At 47.4% G+C, this 21003-nt stretch overlaps 6 protein-coding genes across 6 annotated transcripts; 4 read left to right on the top strand and 2 right to left on the bottom strand.

Annotated features, from left to right (window-relative positions):
- Nucleotides 1-686: 686 nt before the first annotated feature.
- N7509_002083 (uncharacterized protein) lies at nt 687-1010 on the top strand (the record flags this gene model as incomplete). Its single annotated transcript, XM_056626720.1, has 1 exon — nt 687-1010. One exon carries the CDS (start codon nt 687-689, stop codon nt 1008-1010), a length of 324 nt encoding a protein of 107 aa, XP_056492515.1.
- Nucleotides 1011-10240: 9230 nt separating this feature from the next.
- Nucleotides 10241-10849, top strand: N7509_002082 (uncharacterized protein; the record flags this gene model as incomplete). The annotated part of the gene is made up of 1 exon (XM_056626719.1): nt 10241-10849. The coding sequence occupies one exon, from the start codon at nt 10241-10243 to the stop codon at nt 10847-10849; it is 609 nt and encodes a 202-aa protein (XP_056492514.1).
- A 307-nt stretch (nt 10850-11156) lies between these two features.
- N7509_002081 (uncharacterized protein) lies at nt 11157-11546 on the top strand (the record flags this gene model as incomplete). The annotated part of the gene is made up of 1 exon (XM_056626718.1): nt 11157-11546. The coding sequence occupies one exon, from the start codon at nt 11157-11159 to the stop codon at nt 11544-11546; it is 390 nt and encodes a 129-aa protein (XP_056492513.1).
- Nucleotides 11547-12253: 707 nt separating this feature from the next.
- On the top strand, nt 12254-14848 carry N7509_002080 (ankyrin repeat domain-containing protein; the record flags this gene model as incomplete). The annotated part of the gene is made up of 1 exon (XM_056626717.1): nt 12254-14848. The coding sequence occupies one exon, from the start codon at nt 12254-12256 to the stop codon at nt 14846-14848; it is 2595 nt and encodes an 864-aa protein (XP_056492512.1).
- A 504-nt stretch (nt 14849-15352) lies between these two features.
- Nucleotides 15353-15583, bottom strand: N7509_002079 (uncharacterized protein; the record flags this gene model as incomplete). Its single annotated transcript, XM_056626716.1, has 1 exon — nt 15353-15583. One exon carries the CDS (start codon nt 15581-15583, stop codon nt 15353-15355), a length of 231 nt encoding a protein of 76 aa, XP_056492511.1.
- Nucleotides 15584-18199: 2616 nt separating this feature from the next.
- N7509_002078 (uncharacterized protein) lies at nt 18200-18607 on the bottom strand (the record flags this gene model as incomplete). Its single annotated transcript, XM_056626715.1, has 1 exon — nt 18200-18607. The coding sequence occupies one exon, from the start codon at nt 18605-18607 to the stop codon at nt 18200-18202; it is 408 nt and encodes a 135-aa protein (XP_056492510.1).
- Nucleotides 18608-21003: the final 2396 nt, after the last annotated feature.

Genomic DNA, 21003 nt, shown 5'->3' with positions numbered 1-21003 from the left:
GGAAATAATGGAGTTGGGACTGCACGTGGTTGCGTTTGCTTGAAACTAATATACAATACAAACCAGTCTATATCGGGAAGTCACCCAAATGGGATAGCCATTGCCGTCGTTTGCACCATCCTCACCTACCAGGCAACCTACCTGCAATGTGGCCCGCGGCAAGCCTCCTTCTCACCCTGTCAACCTGGTCATCTCTTGTTCTTCTTCTCAATTACACCACCACCATCACCACCACCACCACCACCACCATGGAGAACTGTTCTTTCCAAATCCAAGACATGCCAATGCCCGCCCTGTGACCGTCAACCACCGAGCTATGGGACTGACTGATCTCCCAATCGAACTATTTTTGATGATTGTCGCTTTCCTATTACCTGTTGATCACCTGTGCCTGGCACTTTGTAACCACGACCTTTTATCTCTCCTTATGCCCGACAAGCAGGGATCAGTCGGTCATGATTTATCCTCACAGAATTATAGAGATGACAAAGGTGAGACCTTGGAGTTCGTCACAAGGCTCACTCGAGACCTCCCACCATATTATGTATGTCTCGATTGTGAGAAACTTCACCTGTGGCAGAAGATTAACCCACCCGAGGAATGGCAATATAACCGGTGCAATACGGGTAGTATTGTTCCTTGGATCAACCGGCTGGGGCCATTTTGCTATGGTCCCGGCATTCATCATGTCCATCTCGCGATACGAAGGTTTCAGCATGGATATGAATATGGAATCGAAATCTCGTCTCTCGAAAATCTTGCAATCAAAAAATCGACTTACGAGAGGAAATACCCTTCGAGCAATTTCTTCCGCATCATTCCCCTGCTCTCGGTCGAAGCAAGTATCTACTTCTCCTAACCACGACTTTTCCGAGCCTCGCCCTAGCTTATGTCTGCGCATTCAACTCATGAGTGCCTTGGATAACCTTGGCTCAAAGAATTACAAGGAGGTTCTAGGGGTCATCCCCTATATATCTGTGGAGATTTGGGTTATTGTCACGGACCGGTGATTGGTAGAACTGAAGTTTCAGGTCTTATCTACAACCTGTTCACAGATCAACCGACAGAACAATTCAGCGATGCATCCTGTCCAGATTGCAACACTATGATCAAGCTCCGGGGCTTTCAAGCCAGTGGAAGACTCTACGTGGTTCTTACCAAATGGTTGGAATTAAAATTGCCTCTATAACTCTACAATGCGCTCCAAGACGAAGAGAATTCAGAACTGAACGCCCGTGAGCGTTTCAATCGTGGCCATAGAAGTGGAGAACACATCATGCCTAACGAAGAACGAATTCATCGAAATTTGTCTCTCCTCAATGACAGCGAATGAAGTATCTCCCTTTTGCACGCAGCACATTAGCAGTGATTATTGTGAGGATTCTCGGGTGCGAGAAGGCCAAAATACGAATACCAGGAAATATGTAGTAGTGACTCGACGAAAGATGGGGAAGCAGGAACTTGGCACTTGTTGCCGGTAAGGCAGCCAAGCAGCAACCATGTGTTCATCACAATGAGGTTGGGAAAGTTTGACGATGTTTGAAGCCTTGGGCTGCCTAAGCCCTAGAGGCATCTCCTTGCGTATCTAGCTGTATCTAGTCTATTGCACATACTTCTTATTGCTACTGCAGTTCTCGTAGTTCCCCACGCAAGAGGCGCCACTGCGTCACGATTTGATAAGACCAGATTCTGGCCACTTTCCGGGTCCCATGATGATATGACATGGCCAAGAGTGTGCGTGGTGATCTCAATAGAGCCAATGCAAGAATTCAAGCTTAAATTTGAGGTAGCTTGATTCTGGACCCATGTTTCAAATACGCCTAGACTGGTATCAATAGCTGGAAGCTGAACCTGCCGACATAGATAAGCTTGTTGCAGAGTTACCTGTAGTATTATCAATAGTCCAGAATTGAACACAGGCTTCCGTAATAACGTGACCTCTTAACAATTTCAAGGTCTAGCATCTTTAGAAACAAGACTTGTTCTTGGAAACCTTGCCTATGGACCAGAGTCATAGAGAAGCCTTCTCCAAGCTCATGAGGTATCTGTGATAGTGGTCCATTTTGTCATACTCTGCCCCTTTGTGTGGATCATGGACTCATCAAATAGTTCAAGTAGACGATGGGTTATGGGCTATGTATTGCGAAAGAGTGCTGCGTTTTGAACGTAGCATTCGGTATGCCTGGATCATCTTGGCCGTTTCACGGTACGTTTGCACTGGCTTTGCTTTCTTTGCCTTCTTTTCTAGTTTTGCCGCTCAAATTTCCTCAACCCAAAGCAGGCTTGTGGTTCAGTCATGCGGGGTAATTTTCCCCTAAGAAGATACCCTATTACGACACGGCAATATGTGATTAGATCCACCCGACCCACGGGAGGCACCGCGAAGCATCGCGTGGTCCATGCGCAGATCCGGCCAGAACCCATGCAGTTGTTAACGTCATGTTAATCTTTTACTTTATTGCAGAGTGTTGTCTAGCTTTACAAGCTATATTATATTGTCAGACTTGCCAACTTAGGATGGTATTGTTAGATTTTTGAATTTGGGAATGAGCAAAAGTTTTGATACAATCACCTTCCGGTCGTGATATTCAATTTTCGCCATCTCCCGATGTGCTAGAAGTGGGTTGGAGGACACCAACAGTAGCCCATGTGCGTCGAACGATTTCTTCGTATGGCTCTGCAAACCTTTCAAACTCACTTGCAGTGGTACATATAACTTCAGCAAACGGGCTGAAAGTGCACAGTGGAGGTCCAACAGGCCTTTGGCCATAAATAGACTAGATGCCGACGATATCGTCCATCGTCAGTGGCTTGATAACTAGCGTGTTGGAAAACGCGCTAGTGACAGACAGACTATCTGGTGAGTAGCTAAGGGCAAGCGCATGAGCCCAAAACCCAGCCCACCCACAAGTGGGCTGGGTTTTGGGCTCATTTCTCTGTGTTGAAAGATCCCGGTTGCTGAGATAATAATGAGGTTGGGATCACGCGAATACAAATATGCCTGTCTCTCAGCCTACTTGTATCTTAGACAACACATGCAACGCAACACACAATCAACTCCCATCAATATTTATATCATGAGTACTGAAAACTTTCAATATTACGCTCCAACAATGTATCTCGACCACTAAGATGGGTAATACATCCACTGTGGTTCTACACCAAATCTTTGTGAAAAATTTAACATTTTTTGGACAGGACGAATACAAGATAGTATTAATAAAGGTCTAAAACATCTCGAGGAATTAGTCTACCTCGAAAACAATCAGGTGCAGAGATAATACTTACGATGATATCATATGGTTAGTAGAATCACTAACAAACAACACTATGTAGCCTATATTCGACACACAATAACCAAGATAGCTATAGTTGTTGATTTACCAATCAGCATGAGGCCTCTATTTCGCTATTTTCATTTCTCTGGGTTGACTAAGATTCGGGATCCACAAAGCTTCGCAAATAATGGTGAAGGTGTAGTTTTGGTTTCGCTGGACCACCCATAGTCTCTTCGATACCCTATTATTCCGCGGTTACCATATTTTAGTAGCGTCTTTCTATTTGCTGTGAAGATCCCGCCATCAGTACAGATTCTAAATATTTAGGAGGTTTGGGAGTTAATTTAAGGTTTACGGTACGAAGCGGATAACCGCTGCCATTTTCGGGCACGTCTAGACTGCGGCAGGACCGCGGTCCGGTCCTGGGCAAAGGACCACAAACCGCAATTTGTCCACCACAACAAAGCATGGTGGACCTCAAGGACCGCAATGGACCGCTTATATTATATACATTTTGCTAGATTATGTTTTCTAGGTCTTTTATGCTGCTTATTAAACAATGTATTTTTGTTGGTTTTGTTAATGTATAGATAATAATTTCGCTGAAAGATAAGCTATCTACGTATGTTTAGTAGTACGTAGATGGTAGCCATTGAGTACTACTTTTTGCACACCAAAAAAACTCGTAGATAATGGGTATAATACACGATCAATACGTGAAAAGTTACTAAAAAATAGTATAAAGGAAGTGGTTTTATTGGGATTGCCTCATGTAGCCTCAATTGATATCTACACCGACATTACAGAGGGCCTCTTCCTCCTACAACTGCCCCCACGAGAGTCAGTTGCTTACCTTCGCGAGTAGCTCGTTATCTCTCGCGCAGTCAAGTCTCGTTTTTGTCCCTTCTGCCTTCCCTCTATATATAGAATCCACTACAATATAGACATATTGCCTCCCTACAAGGGAGCGCGAACGAATCCTTTCTGATGCTACGGTCTACAGCCCCAGCGACAGGTGATCCGTTATAGCTAAATTACACTCTTCTTGCTCCTTTTGACTATGTGAGGTCACCAATCAAATGCTTATTTGTACCAAGATACTAAATCTTGGCATATTTACACTTTTTTTTTATAAATATTGCGGTCCTTTGCGGCCCTTGCAGTTCGCATGGTACTCAAAAAGTCACTCGCGCAACCGAACCGCAGCGGTCCGGTTGGGTTGAGGTCCCCCACAACCGCGGTCCTGCCGCAGCCTAGGTACGCCACATGATCAATGTCGATCATCCGAGTCCCGCAATTCAATTCAATTCAATTCAAGATTCTATTAACCTAATGCAGCCTAGCTAGTGAGCGCCGTGGCCATATAGGCGTTCCCTCCATCGGGAACCAGAACCATCCTAACGCCACGCCCATGGTAACAAAAGACAAAGGAGATACGGCGTATTGCCATAGAAGAACAAGTAATAACTCCCACAAAACGGTAATGAAACCCCCACAATGAATGTAATCGGCTACTGCCAGCTCGCCCAGCGCCCTGCGACCACCCACTGTCTCCCCCATCCCCGCCACTACAGACATAACCTCAGTTACGCCCTGGTTCCTCCTGCAGTTGTTCCTCGATGTAGACGTAGCTCCTCCGCCTGTACGACCTCTCGTAGTCGCCAGTTGACAGTATTCTTCCTTATACGTAGCGTCTTCACCTCCTAGTGCCCGCTCTCGCTGAGCGTGTTGATGTTGGCTTCAGCTTCCACCTCGTTATATTCCACATGGCGGAACTGACCCAGAAGCCCTGTTCGATGCATGAATTCGGCCACGTAGCGAATGGCCTGCGAGTCTGAGACAATGGTATTGTAGTCGGCTGTCCGCCCCAGATCCGTTTTGTACCAGATATTATTCAACATGGTTTCCCGCAGACTGGTGTATAACGGGCACTGCAGGAGGACATTCCGAGTCCCGCAACCTTGTGCTAAATTCATCCACGGTTCGGCCATCCGTGGATCCTCGCTGTCAAAATCACAATCCGCCTGAGGGAACCGATCGGCATCAACTTGGCACGAGCTTACAGCCAATCTGTCCAGACGGACAGCAAATAAATAGAAAAAGTATAATCGGGGCTTTGCGATCTCTGAGTCTATCCTTTTTGTTCGAAGAAATAGTGGTGCGGTTTCCTCGTCAGCTGCATTGCAGCCAAACCATGAAATGCTTGTCGAACTCTAATCAGCACCAGACTGACGTTTAGTCCTGCATTGGATCTTTCGGATCCTTAACCGAACGAATGGTGGTGGGGAGTTGAGCTAGAGTTATTGAAGTCCTCAATATGGATTATTCTAGGTCTGAGATGTCATGATGACCACAACTAAAACTTAACAACTATTGGGCTCCTCTTTCTATTAGCCAAATGAGGGATAAATAACTACATATTTCTTTCCCAAATGCCTGTGGAAGTTCAAACAGCCAAACTAGCCCTGGAGGCCTTCACTTCTATTGAGCTAACTTGACTCTCCCGTCTTCTGTGTGGTTTTATACCTCCAATTCGTCTACTATTCAACATGAAGACTCTTGTACTTCTTTTGCTGCTCTATGTCCCTTTTTCCTCTGCTACCTGCGCCTTCCTTGGCGGACAAAGGTGCAAGCTGGCCGGTGGATCTGTCAGTGGTGATTATAATAGAACACTGCAAATCTGTAACGACATTTCAAGTGATATGTGTTACTGTGTGAAAAAGTCCGAAGACTACTGTACTTCGTACAACACTTCGGAGATACAGGCCTTCGCCCAGGAGTGCACAAGTCAACGTGGCTGGACTACATTCAATTGCTAGCCTACTCAGGGTCTTCTTAGTTTATGAAACGTCCTTGAACGGGGGAACTTCGAAAATTATGAAATATGTACAAAAAGCAATATTAGTCTCTATGTTCTATTGACCAACGTGTTTGATGGGTATCTGTGAAGGTTGGAGGCTTTCTGTCGTTGTATGGAGTTTTTCCCACTGGGTTTTTATCTCGGCCGACAGTTAGCTAATTCTAACTCGCTTATCCTGCGAAATATGTTTCACTTAAAAGCTGATTCTACGTGTGCAGTAAAGCGATTAGCTTTGTAAGGACAGTATAATTAAGTCCTATGAGATGAGAAGCACCTTGTCGAAATTCACTTGATAGTTGCCAGGCCATCATCAAAAGAAGGAAGAATTGGCCAGTCAGCTGAAGCTGGCCCAAGATAGCTATTGGACAAAAGGAAATTCTGACATTGCTGCGGAAGGTGAAGTTAGCTTAGCGCCGCACAGGTGCTGTGAAGAGTATCAGAGCTGATGCATGTTTTGGGGCTTATTTGTTTACCGCAACCAGCATAGCATAGTATTTTTTGCTTCGTGGCCTTTTAACATGGCCTTTCGAGATGTTTTGCTGCTGTATTTGATGAATTAATATGGACAAGCGATAATTGAGCGCCGCCGGGCTTATTTACAATACAAATGCAGATCGCAAATTCTCAAGTCTGATTCGAGAGTAGAAGATTATTCTCTTGTGTAAAAATGAAGCTCAAGATTTTCCAGGAGTGAAAGGTTGACTATGGGAACCTTCTAGAGAAGCAAGCAGCTAGCCCGGCAACTCGTATGAGTGGTTTATATGTGAGATATAATTATGGTGATAACTGTATTTAACAGGGAGTCTTGGCTAGCCAGGTTGCGTAGTATCAGTGCGATGAACCTGTGTTAATGCAGTAGCAAAACCTTTGTATGATACAATAATATCGAACCATATCAAAGGTTCGCCGGCGATTGCTCAAGAGGCGTTTGGAAGGACAAGAATGTGAGGAAAGGCAGTTCATTTATTTTTGGTGCTGGCCACAGAAAGTGCTTCATGAAAGATGATCTTCTGGGACTGGCCTCGATTTGAAGTTAATTAGTAGGAACGGAGTTGAAATTCAAGGCCAGCTTGACACATCACCGATATACCCAACTAGATATTCAAGTTCCTTTGCGTTTTAGTCTGGGCCTTCAAGAATAGCATGAAGTTTGAAGAAGCTCGATTACTCCTGCCCGTGTGGCCATTTTGTTACCGGATAATTTTTTTAGTAAATTACAATGACAGCTACTATTGCTTTGGTGGTAATGGGGTCAAAGGGGAGGACTAGGGGATGTTGAAAATAGGCTGAGCAGGCTTCAAATATCTCTGCTTGCAAGTTTTAGAACGAGAGGGGCCTTCAAATAACTAGTGAGAGAGGTGGAGAGGTAAGATGGAAGAAAGATGAAGATCGATGGATCTACGAAGGTATATCTATCTACCTAATGACAAACGACGTGCGATCGGTGCACCGGCCGATGGAAAGCAATGGAAGATGCAATACAGACAAGGATGTAGACCCTGGTCCTGCATGCATAAAGTGCGAGCTGGCAATGCCGCTAGGCCTCAGTAATAAAAGGCACCTACCCCGGGGCCCTAAATCCCTATTGGAACACGACCCTTGGAAAGTGTGCTAACGGTAAACTGTGGAAGGGTGGCAGTGCGGAGATGTTACTTTAAATAAAGCAGAGGGAGTTGTCACTGCGTGACAAAACTTAAAGGCTGAGACTTCGCCATGAAGGAATAAGGGATTACTGAGAGACAGATCGGACTAGTTTTGTAAGTCGAGTTTTGTTCTTATGCAAAGGATTGTCGATTTTTGCTTAGATCGGATATCACCCGGGTGAAGTATGTACAATGTACTTCGGAAAGTCGACTCATTTGCCCCCAAGTTAGCCATAATGTGCATACGCCAAGTGCCCTAATGGTCGAGAGAGTGTGAGACTGGCCAATGATGTATGCTTCACTTTAGCTCGGAGGGGTCAAAGCACTTTCAGTACATGGCAGAGGTTGAATCTCACCCGGTCTCATCCCATCTATCACGCACTCACCAATCACCGAATGGCGCGACGCCGAAGCGTCGCTCAGCCTATTCTCACCCGAGCAGCTACCAACCGACTCCTGACTACCTAGGTGTAAGTAAAATTCTTCGATACTCCTCCACCCATAGGCCTCAGACCGGCCCTGAGAAGAAGAAGGCGGTGGTCCCTATGGCCCATCTGAGCGAATCCCTAGGTTGAGACCTGCGATAAAGTCCTAAACTTGCGCACTGTACAATATACTCTTCCTACAAACATGTTATTACACTTGTCCCTTTCATTCATGAGGACTACTGGTGCGGTCAAGGACATTTTTCTTTATTCTCCTATCATTAAGAATCTGCTCTTTGTTTCTCCAAAATTACTTCATAATTCATGTCTCTGGTGAGACTTGGACTAGGTGTCTATGCATTATTTGATACCCAAAATGTCGACTAGAGGTTGATGAGAATTGATCCACCTTTAGGTCTACCAATTTGACAGCTGAAACGCTGTATCAAATGATATACCAATATCCCATGTAAACCGTATATCCAAAGGTGTCAATTAGGATCTAAATGGGTACAACTAGTCCTTGTCTAAGCGTGTCCCAGAATGCTATCATCAAACAACCCACCAATAATGCGCAGCCCTTCCCCCCAGCCCAAAACCTCCATTGACCCGATTCGAGAAATCCACCATCCCGAGATCACCGATAACCAACCCAAGCCACACAATAAACTACCGGCGTACGGATAGCATAGTGTTCTATGAATCCAAAAACACCACCGTGAGACCGACTGATAAATTGTATCTGATAAGTCGGAGCGGCTCGGCCTCAATGTGGATGACCGATCACGAAGTATTCCTTGCACGACTGACACCAGTATTTGCCTGCGGCCGGATCCAGTCCTAGAGGCTCCATGCCACAGTGAGGCTATAGTATCAGGTAACAAAGGAATCAGCTCAACGCCTTGCAACCATAAGGGGCTATGAAGGGGGAACGTACGCAATGCATGGTTGCTGGATGGAGGAATGAAGTGGAGGTTGGCTGTTGAGAATGGGGTCGAGGTAATCTCGGGAAGAACTGGAGGGGTGGAGGGGGCAGTGGTGTAAATACGAGTAATGTGGACGGCAGATACGAAATCACGAGGAGCCTTCACTTATGGCACCGGGCCTGGGACCCGCAGCCTTGTTCCTGCGGGGAAAGGGGGCTTTCGTGTCACCTGGGCAGCTGATGCCACATTCGTACCAGAGAGTGATATAAGCATGCGGGGATGCTTCCTCTCCTGTACTTCTCCAGCGCACTGCCTGTCTGCTCGTCTACTTTTCCCTCCGGACCAAACGAAAGAAACCACCATGGTTGTGTGTGTAAGTCGACCCCTCTCGCCCTACGCCACAATGTGGAACTCGTCTGTTGATCAACTCGATATCTATCCTACAGCCAATGTGTGGCTATACCTTCATCAGTATATACCGAACTCAAGAATGCCCGAAATGTGGCACTCGAGTAGTCGATGACAGTGCTTTAGTCAACGGTAAAGCATTCCCGAGGTCTCATAATCCTTTCCTTCGGCTAACTCTCTCAGGGACTATCTTGACTGGGGGGTTGGAAGACCGATTGATGATGTGCGAAGATTCCGATTTTAGACCCGAAATCAGAAATTGAATAAAGTATCGCGATGGTTTAAAATGTGCGGAGTCTCAAGATAAGGGGAGCGGGGTGATCTGGCAGATGCGAGGACTGTATCTCTTTTTATTTCTCTCTTCAACGTACTGAACGAGTACTGCTAAAACACCGTGGCGGGTTATTTGATTGAGGAACACCGATTGTAGAGATTGTCCTTTTCGTGTCCGATACGACAGATGCCTCATGTAGTAGCACAAAGATGAGAATGCTGCAGACGCGGCCGCAAGATGCAAGGCTATAGGTGGCTTGCACTACGGCCAATAGAAGAGACTGCAGTGAACGACGGCCACGTCGGGAGCCTGAGAGCATCGACGGCATAACTCTTTTCCATATTTCCATCCTTAATCCAACCAACCTGAACTCGATCAGGTTATCTGCATTTTATATCGAGCTCACCATTCATATATCAGTGTAGCATGGCAGGGGCCACAAAAGACCTCTGGACCCAAGTCGTGGACCAGCTCTCCCAAACCCAGAAGAACAGCAGTGACTTCAACGCCATCGACTGGCAGTGCCACAAACGAGTCGACATACTCCGTGATGTTCTTACCCTCGTGCGCGCCCGCCAACAAGAGTGTCTAGATCGGCGGTGGAAGCTCAGTCATAATGGTCAGACCGTCGTCCTTCACGAATATCTCGACAAGGCAGCCCTGTGGGTGAAGCGATTCATCGAAGTAGGCGACGCCTGCGTGCAGTATGATACGGCGCATATGTCGCTCCCATGGGGCGGTATCCGATTCCTTCTCCGGGTCGTCGTTAGCGATATTGAGACGATGGCGTGCATGATGGAGGGCGTGGAGGCTATGGCAGCTGTCATTACGCGATATGCGATCTACGAAAGGGTGTATCTGGGTCGGGCTTCGTCCGTCCAGAAGGAGCTGGAAGATGCTATCAAGGCGATGTATGTGGATGTTTTGATGTACCTGCTGACGGCGAGGAGGTACTTCTTGAAAAGCAAACTCAGTGAGGGTCCTCAGTCTGTCCCCATATGGAGCTTTAACATATTCATGCCAAGATGTACATAGGGCGAACTGTGTCGAGCACCTTTCAACCGGAGGAACGTACTAAATGGCTTATTAAAAGTATTTCCACTTCAGACAACTGCACGGCCAAGCTGATTAGTATAATGAATGCTGAATGTGAGTGGGATCGAAACACTTTCTTAAACTAAACCACATCTGCCACCGGAATTCTTTTTCCAACGCTATGCTAGATGATATCCAGACCAGAGACGTGCTGAACGATCTCCGAATAAGTCTTTCTACGGCAGCAGCAGGTAGGCAAATACCGGCTTTTCCCCTTGAACCCGTTCCTCTAATTCCAACTCTCCGAATGGAAGATATTGCCTCACAGTTCCAGAACGCCCTGGGCCGAATCGAGAAAGCCGTCGCACAGAGTCTTCCCAAGATCGATGAGCTTCACCGTACCATGAAAGGTCAGTACGAAACCAGTGTGTCAAATGTCTTACAACGTACGGATGATCCTCAACTCGGCGTAGAAGGCGAGACCCGGAAGCTCCGAGAGTGGCTATGTTCCACCCCCTACCTAGAGCATCATCGGACAGTCTGCGCACAACGGCTGGCAGGAACTTGTCAATGGATCGAAAATAACCCGGAGTTGATACGATGGAGAAACTCATCCTCTTCCTCCGTTCTACATGTCCGCGGCATCCGTAAGTTAGTGAATAGCATGTTCTGGAACCCCCTGTTTCTGCCGGCGTAACTGACTGTCTTTTTAACCTGCAGCTGGCTGCGGAAAAACTACCCTAGTGTATGTTGGAATCCCCTTGCACGACTTGTGGCTCTGAGATGCTGAAATAAAGCCAAGGTCATATTTGATAGATTATATGACAGCGTATAATAGCCCCTCATATCCCACTACCCGAGTCTGCTACTTCTACTGCCACGAAAATCCAGCAGAGCCTGGGCGTTCCAACCCAGAAGAAGTGCTCCGGTGTCTTCTCGAGCAGATGGCATGGATGGAACCCGAGCGTCAGTACCGGACAACTCTTGTTCGGGCCTACGAGGAGGCAAAGGCGATATCGTATGGAAAAAGCCCTAGGAAGCCCAGCATGGACGATACGATTGCTATCCTTCTAGAACTTGTGAAGGTCCACCCAGCAACCATAATCGTGGACGCACTTGATGAATGTGATCCGACCCGGCGATACACACTATTCACAGCAATTTGGAGAATCACGCAAAAAGCAGCATCTCCGGTGAAAGTGCTTCTTTCTAGTCGGGATGATGGTGACATTCTGGACCATCTGGCTTCAGCGCCCGCCATTTGCATTCAACCACGTCATAATACGGATGATATCGCCAAATTCGTCCTTCATGAAGTGGCGAAGAGTATCGACGATAGAAGGCTGATCCGAGGAATGGTACCAGCGGCCTTGCAAAGTGCCATTGAAGAAAAATTGACTCGCGATGCTCAAGGAATGTGAGTTCATACCCCCTTCAAACAAGGAAAAAGAAAAGTCTTCTAATAGAACAGCTATAAGGTTCCGATGGGCCAGCTTGCAGATAGAATATCTATGCAACCAACAACGCATCAAACTCGCCGAGGATGTCGAAGCCGAACTAGGCCGTCTGCCGTCAACGCTGCAGGAATCATACGCAAACATACACGGTACAATCCGTACACAAGCAAAACACAGCCGAAGCCTGGCCAAGCGGACACTGGCATGGCTTGTTTGCTGCCAAAGACCCTTGCCGTCTAGTGATCTAATCTATGCCGTCTCGCTGGGTATGCGACGGAAAGTTGGGTCCCACGAGCTTCTCGATGTCTGCCGCAACCTAGTCATTCTAGATCAGGAGCAGGATGTCTTCCGGCTCGCTCACACGTCTGTACGCGAGTATCTTGAAAGCACCCCGGATTGTTGTCTCTCAAAATCCCACTCTGTGGTTGCAGGGTGTTGTCTCGATCTTCTCTGCCGAGGCGTCGTCTGGCCTTCGTCACCAGATGGACAAAGTGCCCTGCATCAGTATGCGGTATTGTTTTGGCCCGGCCATGTGAGTTTGGGCGAGACTGGACAGGACGGCTTGGATAAGCTTCTCTCCGCCAAGTTGAGCAGCTTCATTTCGCACCGCGAGGAATCATCGCCTTACCTGCAGTGGCTTGAGGCATGTGAATACTGTTGGTTGACGGCACCTTGGCCTCTTCAAACGAAGCTACGCAGTGTTATCAATAGCAAAAGCACCCTGGTTTTCCTCGGCAGTGTATTTGGTATAATGGCCATCCTCGAGTATCTTATGGCATGCAAGACAAATTTCTTTCATGAAACAAACCAAGTTGGAGATTCTCCATTGCAGGCAGCGGCACTGAATAACCATTTCGGAGTGGTCCAGAAGCTCCTTGATTGGTATCCGATGTATTTAGCCACAAACTGCGATTTAAACAGCGCAGCGCAGAACAAGGGAGCAAAGGCGACAGAGATTCTGACACGTCTCCTGCAAAGCGCAGAGCCAGAAGCCGTGACGAATGCAACGCTAAAATGCGCTGCACTGAATCTGACGAATGGGGAGAAGCTCCTAGAGATACTGCTCGAATGGAGATCTTCTCAGCATTTTCCTCAAGGCGAGATGCTTGATGGGAGATTGTCGATCCAACCGATTGACAAAGACACCTTTCGCGCAGCGGCAAGCAACGGGGAACAAGGCTACGCAATCATCAAGGCACTGTGGCGGTCGAATGGGCATAGAACCGTCACGACGGGTATGATCATTGCTGCTGCAATGACGGAGGGTCATGACCGAGCCCTCTTAAAGCATCTTTGGGTGGAGGCAAACGGCAGTCAGCTGGTCACTGGCCAGCGGATCGTTGAAGCGGCCGTCTCCAATCCACGCGGAGGGCGAAAGACACTGCAGGTGATATGGGACACGATTGGTAATATCGTCGTCAGTAAACGGGCTATTATCAGTGCAACCTCTAATGCCACCGACGGATTGGAAACAATCCGCTTCATATGGGACAAGACGGGTGGGTACCCTCTTGACGAGGACGTCCTCAACGCCACTGTGCGGAACTTCGTCCACGGAGAGAAGATTCTCCAGTTTTATATTTCCAAAGACAGTTACCTTCATTTTTCAGACCAATTATGTCGTGATGCGGCAAGTAATGGAAGCAAGGCAATCATGGAGACCATCCTGGGTCACAAACAAGCCATATCCGTGGACTCTGATATATTCCTGGCAGCAGCTGCCAACCGTCACTATGGCAGCGAGATGATTGAATTTCTTTGGCACCGCTCCGGTGGGTTTACCGTGAATGAAGAATTACTCCTCAACGCCGTCAGAAACAGAGAAAACGGCAAAGAGGTTGTCGAGATGCTACGCAACTTGAACAGTGGCCCGCTACCAAGCTCAATCATCACGTCCCAGGTCTTCCGGGCAGCGGCAGCCAACGAATTCAGCAGCTACGCGCTAGTATCTCGGCTCCTCGAGGACGCCGGAAAATACGACACAGCAACCATTTGCCCTTCTGTAATCGAAGCGGCCGCCACCGCCGGACAGGAACGAACCCTTGCCCTTTTCCAGCAGCGATTCCCGGATGCAGTAATGGAAAATATGAACCTTATTGTGAGATTCTGCAACGCTGCGAAGGCAGGAAGTGAGTTCGAAACCCAGCAACTTCTGGCAGCTGGTGTGAACCCGGATTTGCCAAACATACACGGAGCGACGCCGCTCTGGCAGGCCGCTGCACGGGGCCATGTTGCGATCGTCCGGGCTCTTCTGGACACTGGTCGGGTAGATGTACACTCGCAAACGGAAACGGGGCGCACCTCACTCTTCATCGCGTCACAGCATGGCTGGTCGGCTGTCGTGGCACTTCTACTAGAAGCTGGGGCCAACCCGTGTACACGGGATCGGTACGGCGAGACGGCCATCCTAGTGGCGAGAGAGACTAACCAGGAGACAGTTCTAGCATTGCTCGAGGATGCAGTAAGATTGAGGACAGAGGAGAAGGTGGTTTTACCGCAGGTCACCGAGGTGGAAGAAGCAAACCAAGGTGGATGTCAATGAGTAGACCGTATACCATGAGCCACGATCATAATCATATAAAGAAGAACTAAACAGAGATTGATAGATCGTCTAAAGGCAGAATGTCACCCATATCTTCATATTGCACCACACACGACAAATTCAGGTAGAAAATACTGCGAGTGGGCTTTGAGAAGGCCCCCTCCGAGTCGAGATCCAGTACGGAGCATCATTCGTCGGGGATAGATAAAGACCCGGTCCCTGCTCGTCGCAATCCTAAAAGCCTCATTTGAAGGTGTCACGGGACCCTTAGCAGAGACGAACGGTGTTTGGCAGGCCTATTCTCGAGACCACAACTTATTAACATAAACTGATAGGAAAAAAACTCTCAGCTGTATCTCTTGATAAAACAGAGACCAAGACAAAAAAGTCTTGAGGGGGGTTTTGCCTGAGGCCTATCAGAGAATCACTTGCATGTGGTAGCCATTGCGGTCGTTGCACTGTTTGGTCATCCGTACTGGTGGCCTTCTCAGGCAGCGGCCTGCCTCAACCCGGCAATTGAAAGAGAATATAGTCCATATCTTCTTCTCCGTCTTCTTCTTCTCCGTCTTCTTCTTCTCCGTCTTCTTCTTCTCCGTCTTCTTCTTCTCCGTCTTCTTCTTCTCCGTCTTCTTCTTCTCCGTCTTCTTCTTCTCCGTCTTCTTCTTCTCCGTCTTCTTCTTCTCCGTCTTCTTCTTCTCCGTCTTCTTCTTCTCCGTCTTCTTCTACGTCCGTCATCTTTCACTACCGGCCTCTCCATCCTCATCACTGTCACCACCACTCACGTCATCGCCGCAGCCGCCATAATCGACACTACCTTCATCATGGACAATAATTCTCCTTCAAATCCAGAAACGCCAGCTCCCGCGTCCCGCGACCAACAGGGGCTAAGACTGACAGATCTTCCTATGGAAATATTCCTCTGATTGTCGATTTACTGTCGCCCATCGACCGCCTCTGCCTGGCACTTTGCCGCCATGACCTGCCGCCGCTCCTTATGCCCAGTCCGCCAGGATCACTCGGTCAGGAACTCACTGGGTATGAATATTCAGGTACTCACGGAAGCGGAATCAATGTTTTTCTTACAAGGCTCTCTCGGGATCTCCCACCCTATTATCCGTGCTTTGACTGCGGCCATCTTCACCTCTGGCGGAATTTGAAGCCACCCTATCATTATCCTATGGATAAGTGCCGTTTGCTTGAACTTTCAAACTTTCATTTGAGCCAACTAAAAGAGCCTCATTATTTCGAATCAGCTTGAATCACCAAAATCTTGCGATAAGAAGATTCCAATACGGGCCAGAATATGGCATCGATCTCTCGTCTCTGCACAATGTTGCCATCCAGGAACTGCAGTACCTAGAGGATTTGCCGTGTGCTCATCTGCAATCAGTTCAACCACGCATCCACTTTCCGCTCTCCAGCCTTTGCAAATACGCTTCTAGTTTATGCTTGTGCATACAACTCATCGGCCACTTCTGCATCAGTCTTTTCGGGGGTTTATCAGGAAGCGAAACGTGCTATCACCATGTGGTCATTGCAACGCTACATATTCGAATGCTACTGCTTAAGGAGGATGTTCCCGCCCACTCCTGCGAAGGTTAAATACGCTATTTCTCGTCGGTTGGCAGATAAGCCGGCCGGCGAATCATCAGGTGAAGTGTAACCAATGCAAAGACGTTTCAAGGCTGGATGCCCGAAAAGTCGGCGATGAATTCTACATGGTTACTACTAGATGGACAGATCTCGGGAGAGGGGCATATTTTCCTAATGCTTGCTGTCAGCACTTGGTCGCTTCGGAGATTCCAGAGGGTTTAAAGCTCGACTCACACGAAAGGTTTAATCAAGGATGGGTTGCGAAAGAGCGTGTCATTTCGGAGGACGAACTTTTTGAGCGCAACTTGTCTTTGCTCGCGAATAAAAAGAATAAAGATGGCACCCATCGTATGAAGTACATTGGCGATAGTTGCGGGTCCAACCCTGATGGAGCCTCCAAGCATATTTCGAGTTCAAAAAAATATCCAACATGGGTTATGTCCACCGATGGGTTCTCTACTCACTTCGACCCTACTTGCTGTAGGAGGGCAGGATGTCATGAGCTTGGTCAACCAGTGCTTGAATTACAAGTTGATGAGGGGTTGGGTACTTCACTTCACCTAAAACGTGCTCCGAACAGCCCCCCACCGGTCTTTTATTTCGTGAGAATAAGACAACCTTTGAGAAATCGTCCAGGAGGTAATTCGTTGGACTCGTTCTCCGGGGAGTGCAAGATAGACATGATCAAAGCAGACGCGGCATTGGAATGATTCTAATAGTTGACTGTAAACATGTATTGCAGGTGGATTTGAAAAAGGAAAATGTCAATAGGAGTTGCGCATACAATGCGACGGATGGAGATGGAGAGAATGAAGATGGCATAAAGTTGGTAGTGAAAGGAAGAAGGAAGAAGGATAGTTAATAGGATGGGAAGCCGCGCCAAAGTTGTCGCCTGAGGCATCAAGTCTTGCTGCCTTACAATCACTGTGGACATACATACTTCGCTTCTCTCAACATATCAAATTAATACTATTCAGGCTATTTACACAAGAGCAAAATTGCAAAAAAAAATTTACGACTTACTTGGCCATATGATCATAGTAGTGACAATGGCGGAGGGTAGAATGGCCCGACTCATGCCACCTACGAATCCTCTAAATTGAGGTCAATGCCGAACGCACTCCCGCGTTGAAACCTTCTCAAAGCACTTTTCTTGTGGTTGACGCTTGTCAGAAAAAGTAATGGCGGGCTCGCAGTAAACCAGCCGAATGCTTTATTCCCATTGGCGTTTGGGCGGCATTTCATTTCGAAAGATTGACGAAGCTGGCGGTCGAACGTTTGGTCATCCACAAAGGCAACAGCGTCCTCGAGGTAGTCAGAGCAAGTGGGGACTGGGCGACATACAACATACTTACAGTCAATGCCAGTCACTTTCGCTTCGGGAGACACTTTCGTCGTTCTATCTCCCAATTTATCGGAGAGAAATCCGGGAAATCTCGGCCTGTGGGCGGAGCTTGTGATACTCACCGAGAAGTGAGGCTGGGTTAAGAGGACGTAAGCTGAACCAAGGGAGGGACACACCACACCGCGAAGGAACATCAATAGTCTAAAGATGAGAAGAGCCTTTGTCAGTATATTTTTGGCCAAAAGAAATACGCACCTGATGACAGGATATAAGGGTATCAAGAGAGATATAACTGGAAGGCAAGGCGGAGCATACCCGAAAGTGCCCGCCCCTTGGTCAATTCGAAACAAAAGAAACAAAAGGAAACAAAAAGATCGCCATCTTCCCATGCAACACCTCACATCCACATGGACCTAGACATCACCCGCCTCTGCCTCGGGGGCAGGGAACTGCACGCTCAACAACTCGCTTTCAACAGATGCGTGCACCATCTCATCGGGCAGAAGTTCTAGTTCAGGATCATCTACAAGCATGCCGTTTTCGATGCGGTAGAAGAAGGATTTTTTCCCATATTCCCTCTTCTCAAGACGCTTGGTCAGTTCAAAGCAGCGAAGATATTCGTACCACGCCTCTGCTAGCCAATCTCTGATAATCTCCTTTGCAATCTCTGCATCTTCACCAAAGAGTTCATCGAGTTCTAGGCATACCGAAGGGCTGGGCCCAGGCACTGGAACCCACCCAAAAATCCCTTCAAGTTCAATCCTCCGAGTCCATTGAAGGGAGCCAGATCCTTGGTCTCTGCCCAAGTGTCTATATATCATGCAGGGGGTCCTTGAAGTTTCCTCAAACCTTTACATCGGTTTTCTAGGGCCATTGTTTCCAGACCGCATCCCGTCAATATCTGCGTGGGAGCCTTGCGCAGCCCGGTAGTATCCAGCATATATCCGGCGGGGCTGAAATCGCCAGGAAATTGACACTTCCCATTTTGCTCGGGTATTCCAGTGAAGTTTATGGAGACGCACTGCCAGTAAAGGATAAATTGTCTTGCCACCCCTTGCATAGAGCAGCAATCTATTGAACTGCTGCGAGAAGGAGTTTTTTGTACTGCTGGAATAGCATAGCAGACGGCTGGCGCATTGTGCATATAATGACCTGTCCATTTTCTCTTAGTATTTAGAGTAATTTCACGATTGACCACGGAGTTTACGAACCTTGAAGGACCGAGGTCGGTAGCAATCGGCTTCCGGCGTTAATAAATAATATAATGGGGGTAAACATAGCCAGGACAGGATTTCGCCTTCATTTTCTTCTCTTCTCAATCCTCGTCAAAGGACTCCGAGTAGCTTGAATATATAAGCTAGGACGGGCGATTGGAACAGTATAAATTATTCAGCGGTGTACCCAGAGGTAATCAAACTCCGGTTTCCGAATTATCGTTTCCATATAGGGTTTTGGGATAGGGCACCCAGACCCCCTGTGATTCAATACCTGAAGTTAGATCGCAGTCTTCGAATCAAGTGCCGATAGAAGATATTACCAGTCCATGCTTCTATCAAAATCCCATCCATTCAATAAAAATGGCGAGCCGATGGTCGGGGTTCAATGTAATCCACGATCAGTGCATCCAGCCCACGTATAAACGTTCTATATTCTGGCTTCCACAGATGTGCTCCATATGTCGACCTCCCAATCGTCGAAATTCTGCTCCAACACGTACATACAGCCATTCATCTCTTTAGGGAAAACAATCAACAGTTGCAGACCACCCATCGAGCGAACCCGCCATTTGAGGCTGGCATACTCGCAAGCGCAGTGCGGTGACTTCTTCGGAAATCTCCGGCTCGAATCGCTGGGTTGCCTGTTCTCATGTAGATGCTCGCCATGGTGGGTCTGCGAGCTCTTCCGGGCCAGCGTCCATGTACGCAGAGCCTGCCTTGCCACCATTAATTTGCAATGAAGCTTTCGCCTAGTCCCATATCATCGGTCTCGGTATATGTGGGCAGATTGCTGTTCGACCAGATATACTAGTTAGAAATTGACCAGGGATATAAATTCAGGAGCAAGGAGGAGTTGGTAAGAGAGATCCGACTCACGAACAAGATGCATTATGTCAGTGATAAATAACCTTCGCCCGCGACCAAATTTCGCGCTCGGGAGCGGAATGATTTCAAAGATATGTAGGCAGGGGTACCTACTTATAAACAGTGATTTTTTGGGAAATATGAAAAGAGTATACGTGATTTTTAAGAATAAAGAGGTACTAGTGAGGTTGTACTAGTAGAACGTGATGGCTCGGATGGTGGTAGTAGAAGGCGCACCATAATAGTCACCTAAGGCACGGAGTCTTTCTATTCTCAGGAGGGGAATGGAGTTTCCTTCTGAAACATCTAGCAAAGACATTTCTAGAAAGGAAGATAGGTCAACGGGGGAGGGGAAGGGGAGGGTGAGCGCATATTCAAAGTGTTATGAACTCCAGAGCTAGCTGGAACAGCCTGAGGAGGACGAACTTGGAAAACGGTATACTACTAATAACAGTATAAAATTAGTGGTAAAAGAAAGAAGAATGCCAGTAGTCATGCAGATGTGGTATATATAGAAGGTCGTAGTCACATGACTCCACCATTCGGGCAAACAAAAGTGTATAACTTGAATCCTGCGTTTGTATAATTCACAGTCTTGAGACTTGCAATGTTTGTTGGAGGGTGAGACAGAAGCTTTGAGGGCAGATTGTTATTCCCATGGCAAGAAATGATGTGTAAGGCTATAAGCTTCCTGGAGGTTATTTTTAGACTGATTTTAGGGGTTTGATTTGAGAGAGTTCAAGTTAATATTGGTGGCTGCCCTTAGTAGTAGAGCCACTGATATACCTACTACTGCGGTATTGGCTGTCCATTGAGTAGTCATTGTTCAAGTAGAATGCATGACAGTAGACTCGGAGAATGCTATGCTAAGGAATATTTGGGACTCTTCGGCTCCGACAACTATACTGCCACACCCGAGAGAAACCTTCGCTCAGGAATACCAAATCGGGATCCCAAGAGATCAAAATATTCTGTGATAGAAGGAGGTTCTCTCACGGGTTCCGTTCGCATTTAAAATCCGACGAACGAGAGCTTTGTACCGCATGTCAGATTTAAATAGATCGAACTATTGGAGAAGCACCAGGCGCGATGGTAATTTTCCCTCATTATCTTGACGTCGTGAATTATGTATCTCA

This window comes from Penicillium cosmopolitanum, assembly GCF_028827165.1.
Source record: "Penicillium cosmopolitanum strain IBT 29677 chromosome Unknown utg000004l:1.0-4361866.0:1.0-4365735.0, whole genome shotgun sequence".
NCBI classification, from domain to species: Eukaryota; Fungi; Ascomycota; class Eurotiomycetes; order Eurotiales; family Aspergillaceae; genus Penicillium; species Penicillium cosmopolitanum.
This window is presented reverse-complemented; position numbering and strand designations above follow the sequence as displayed.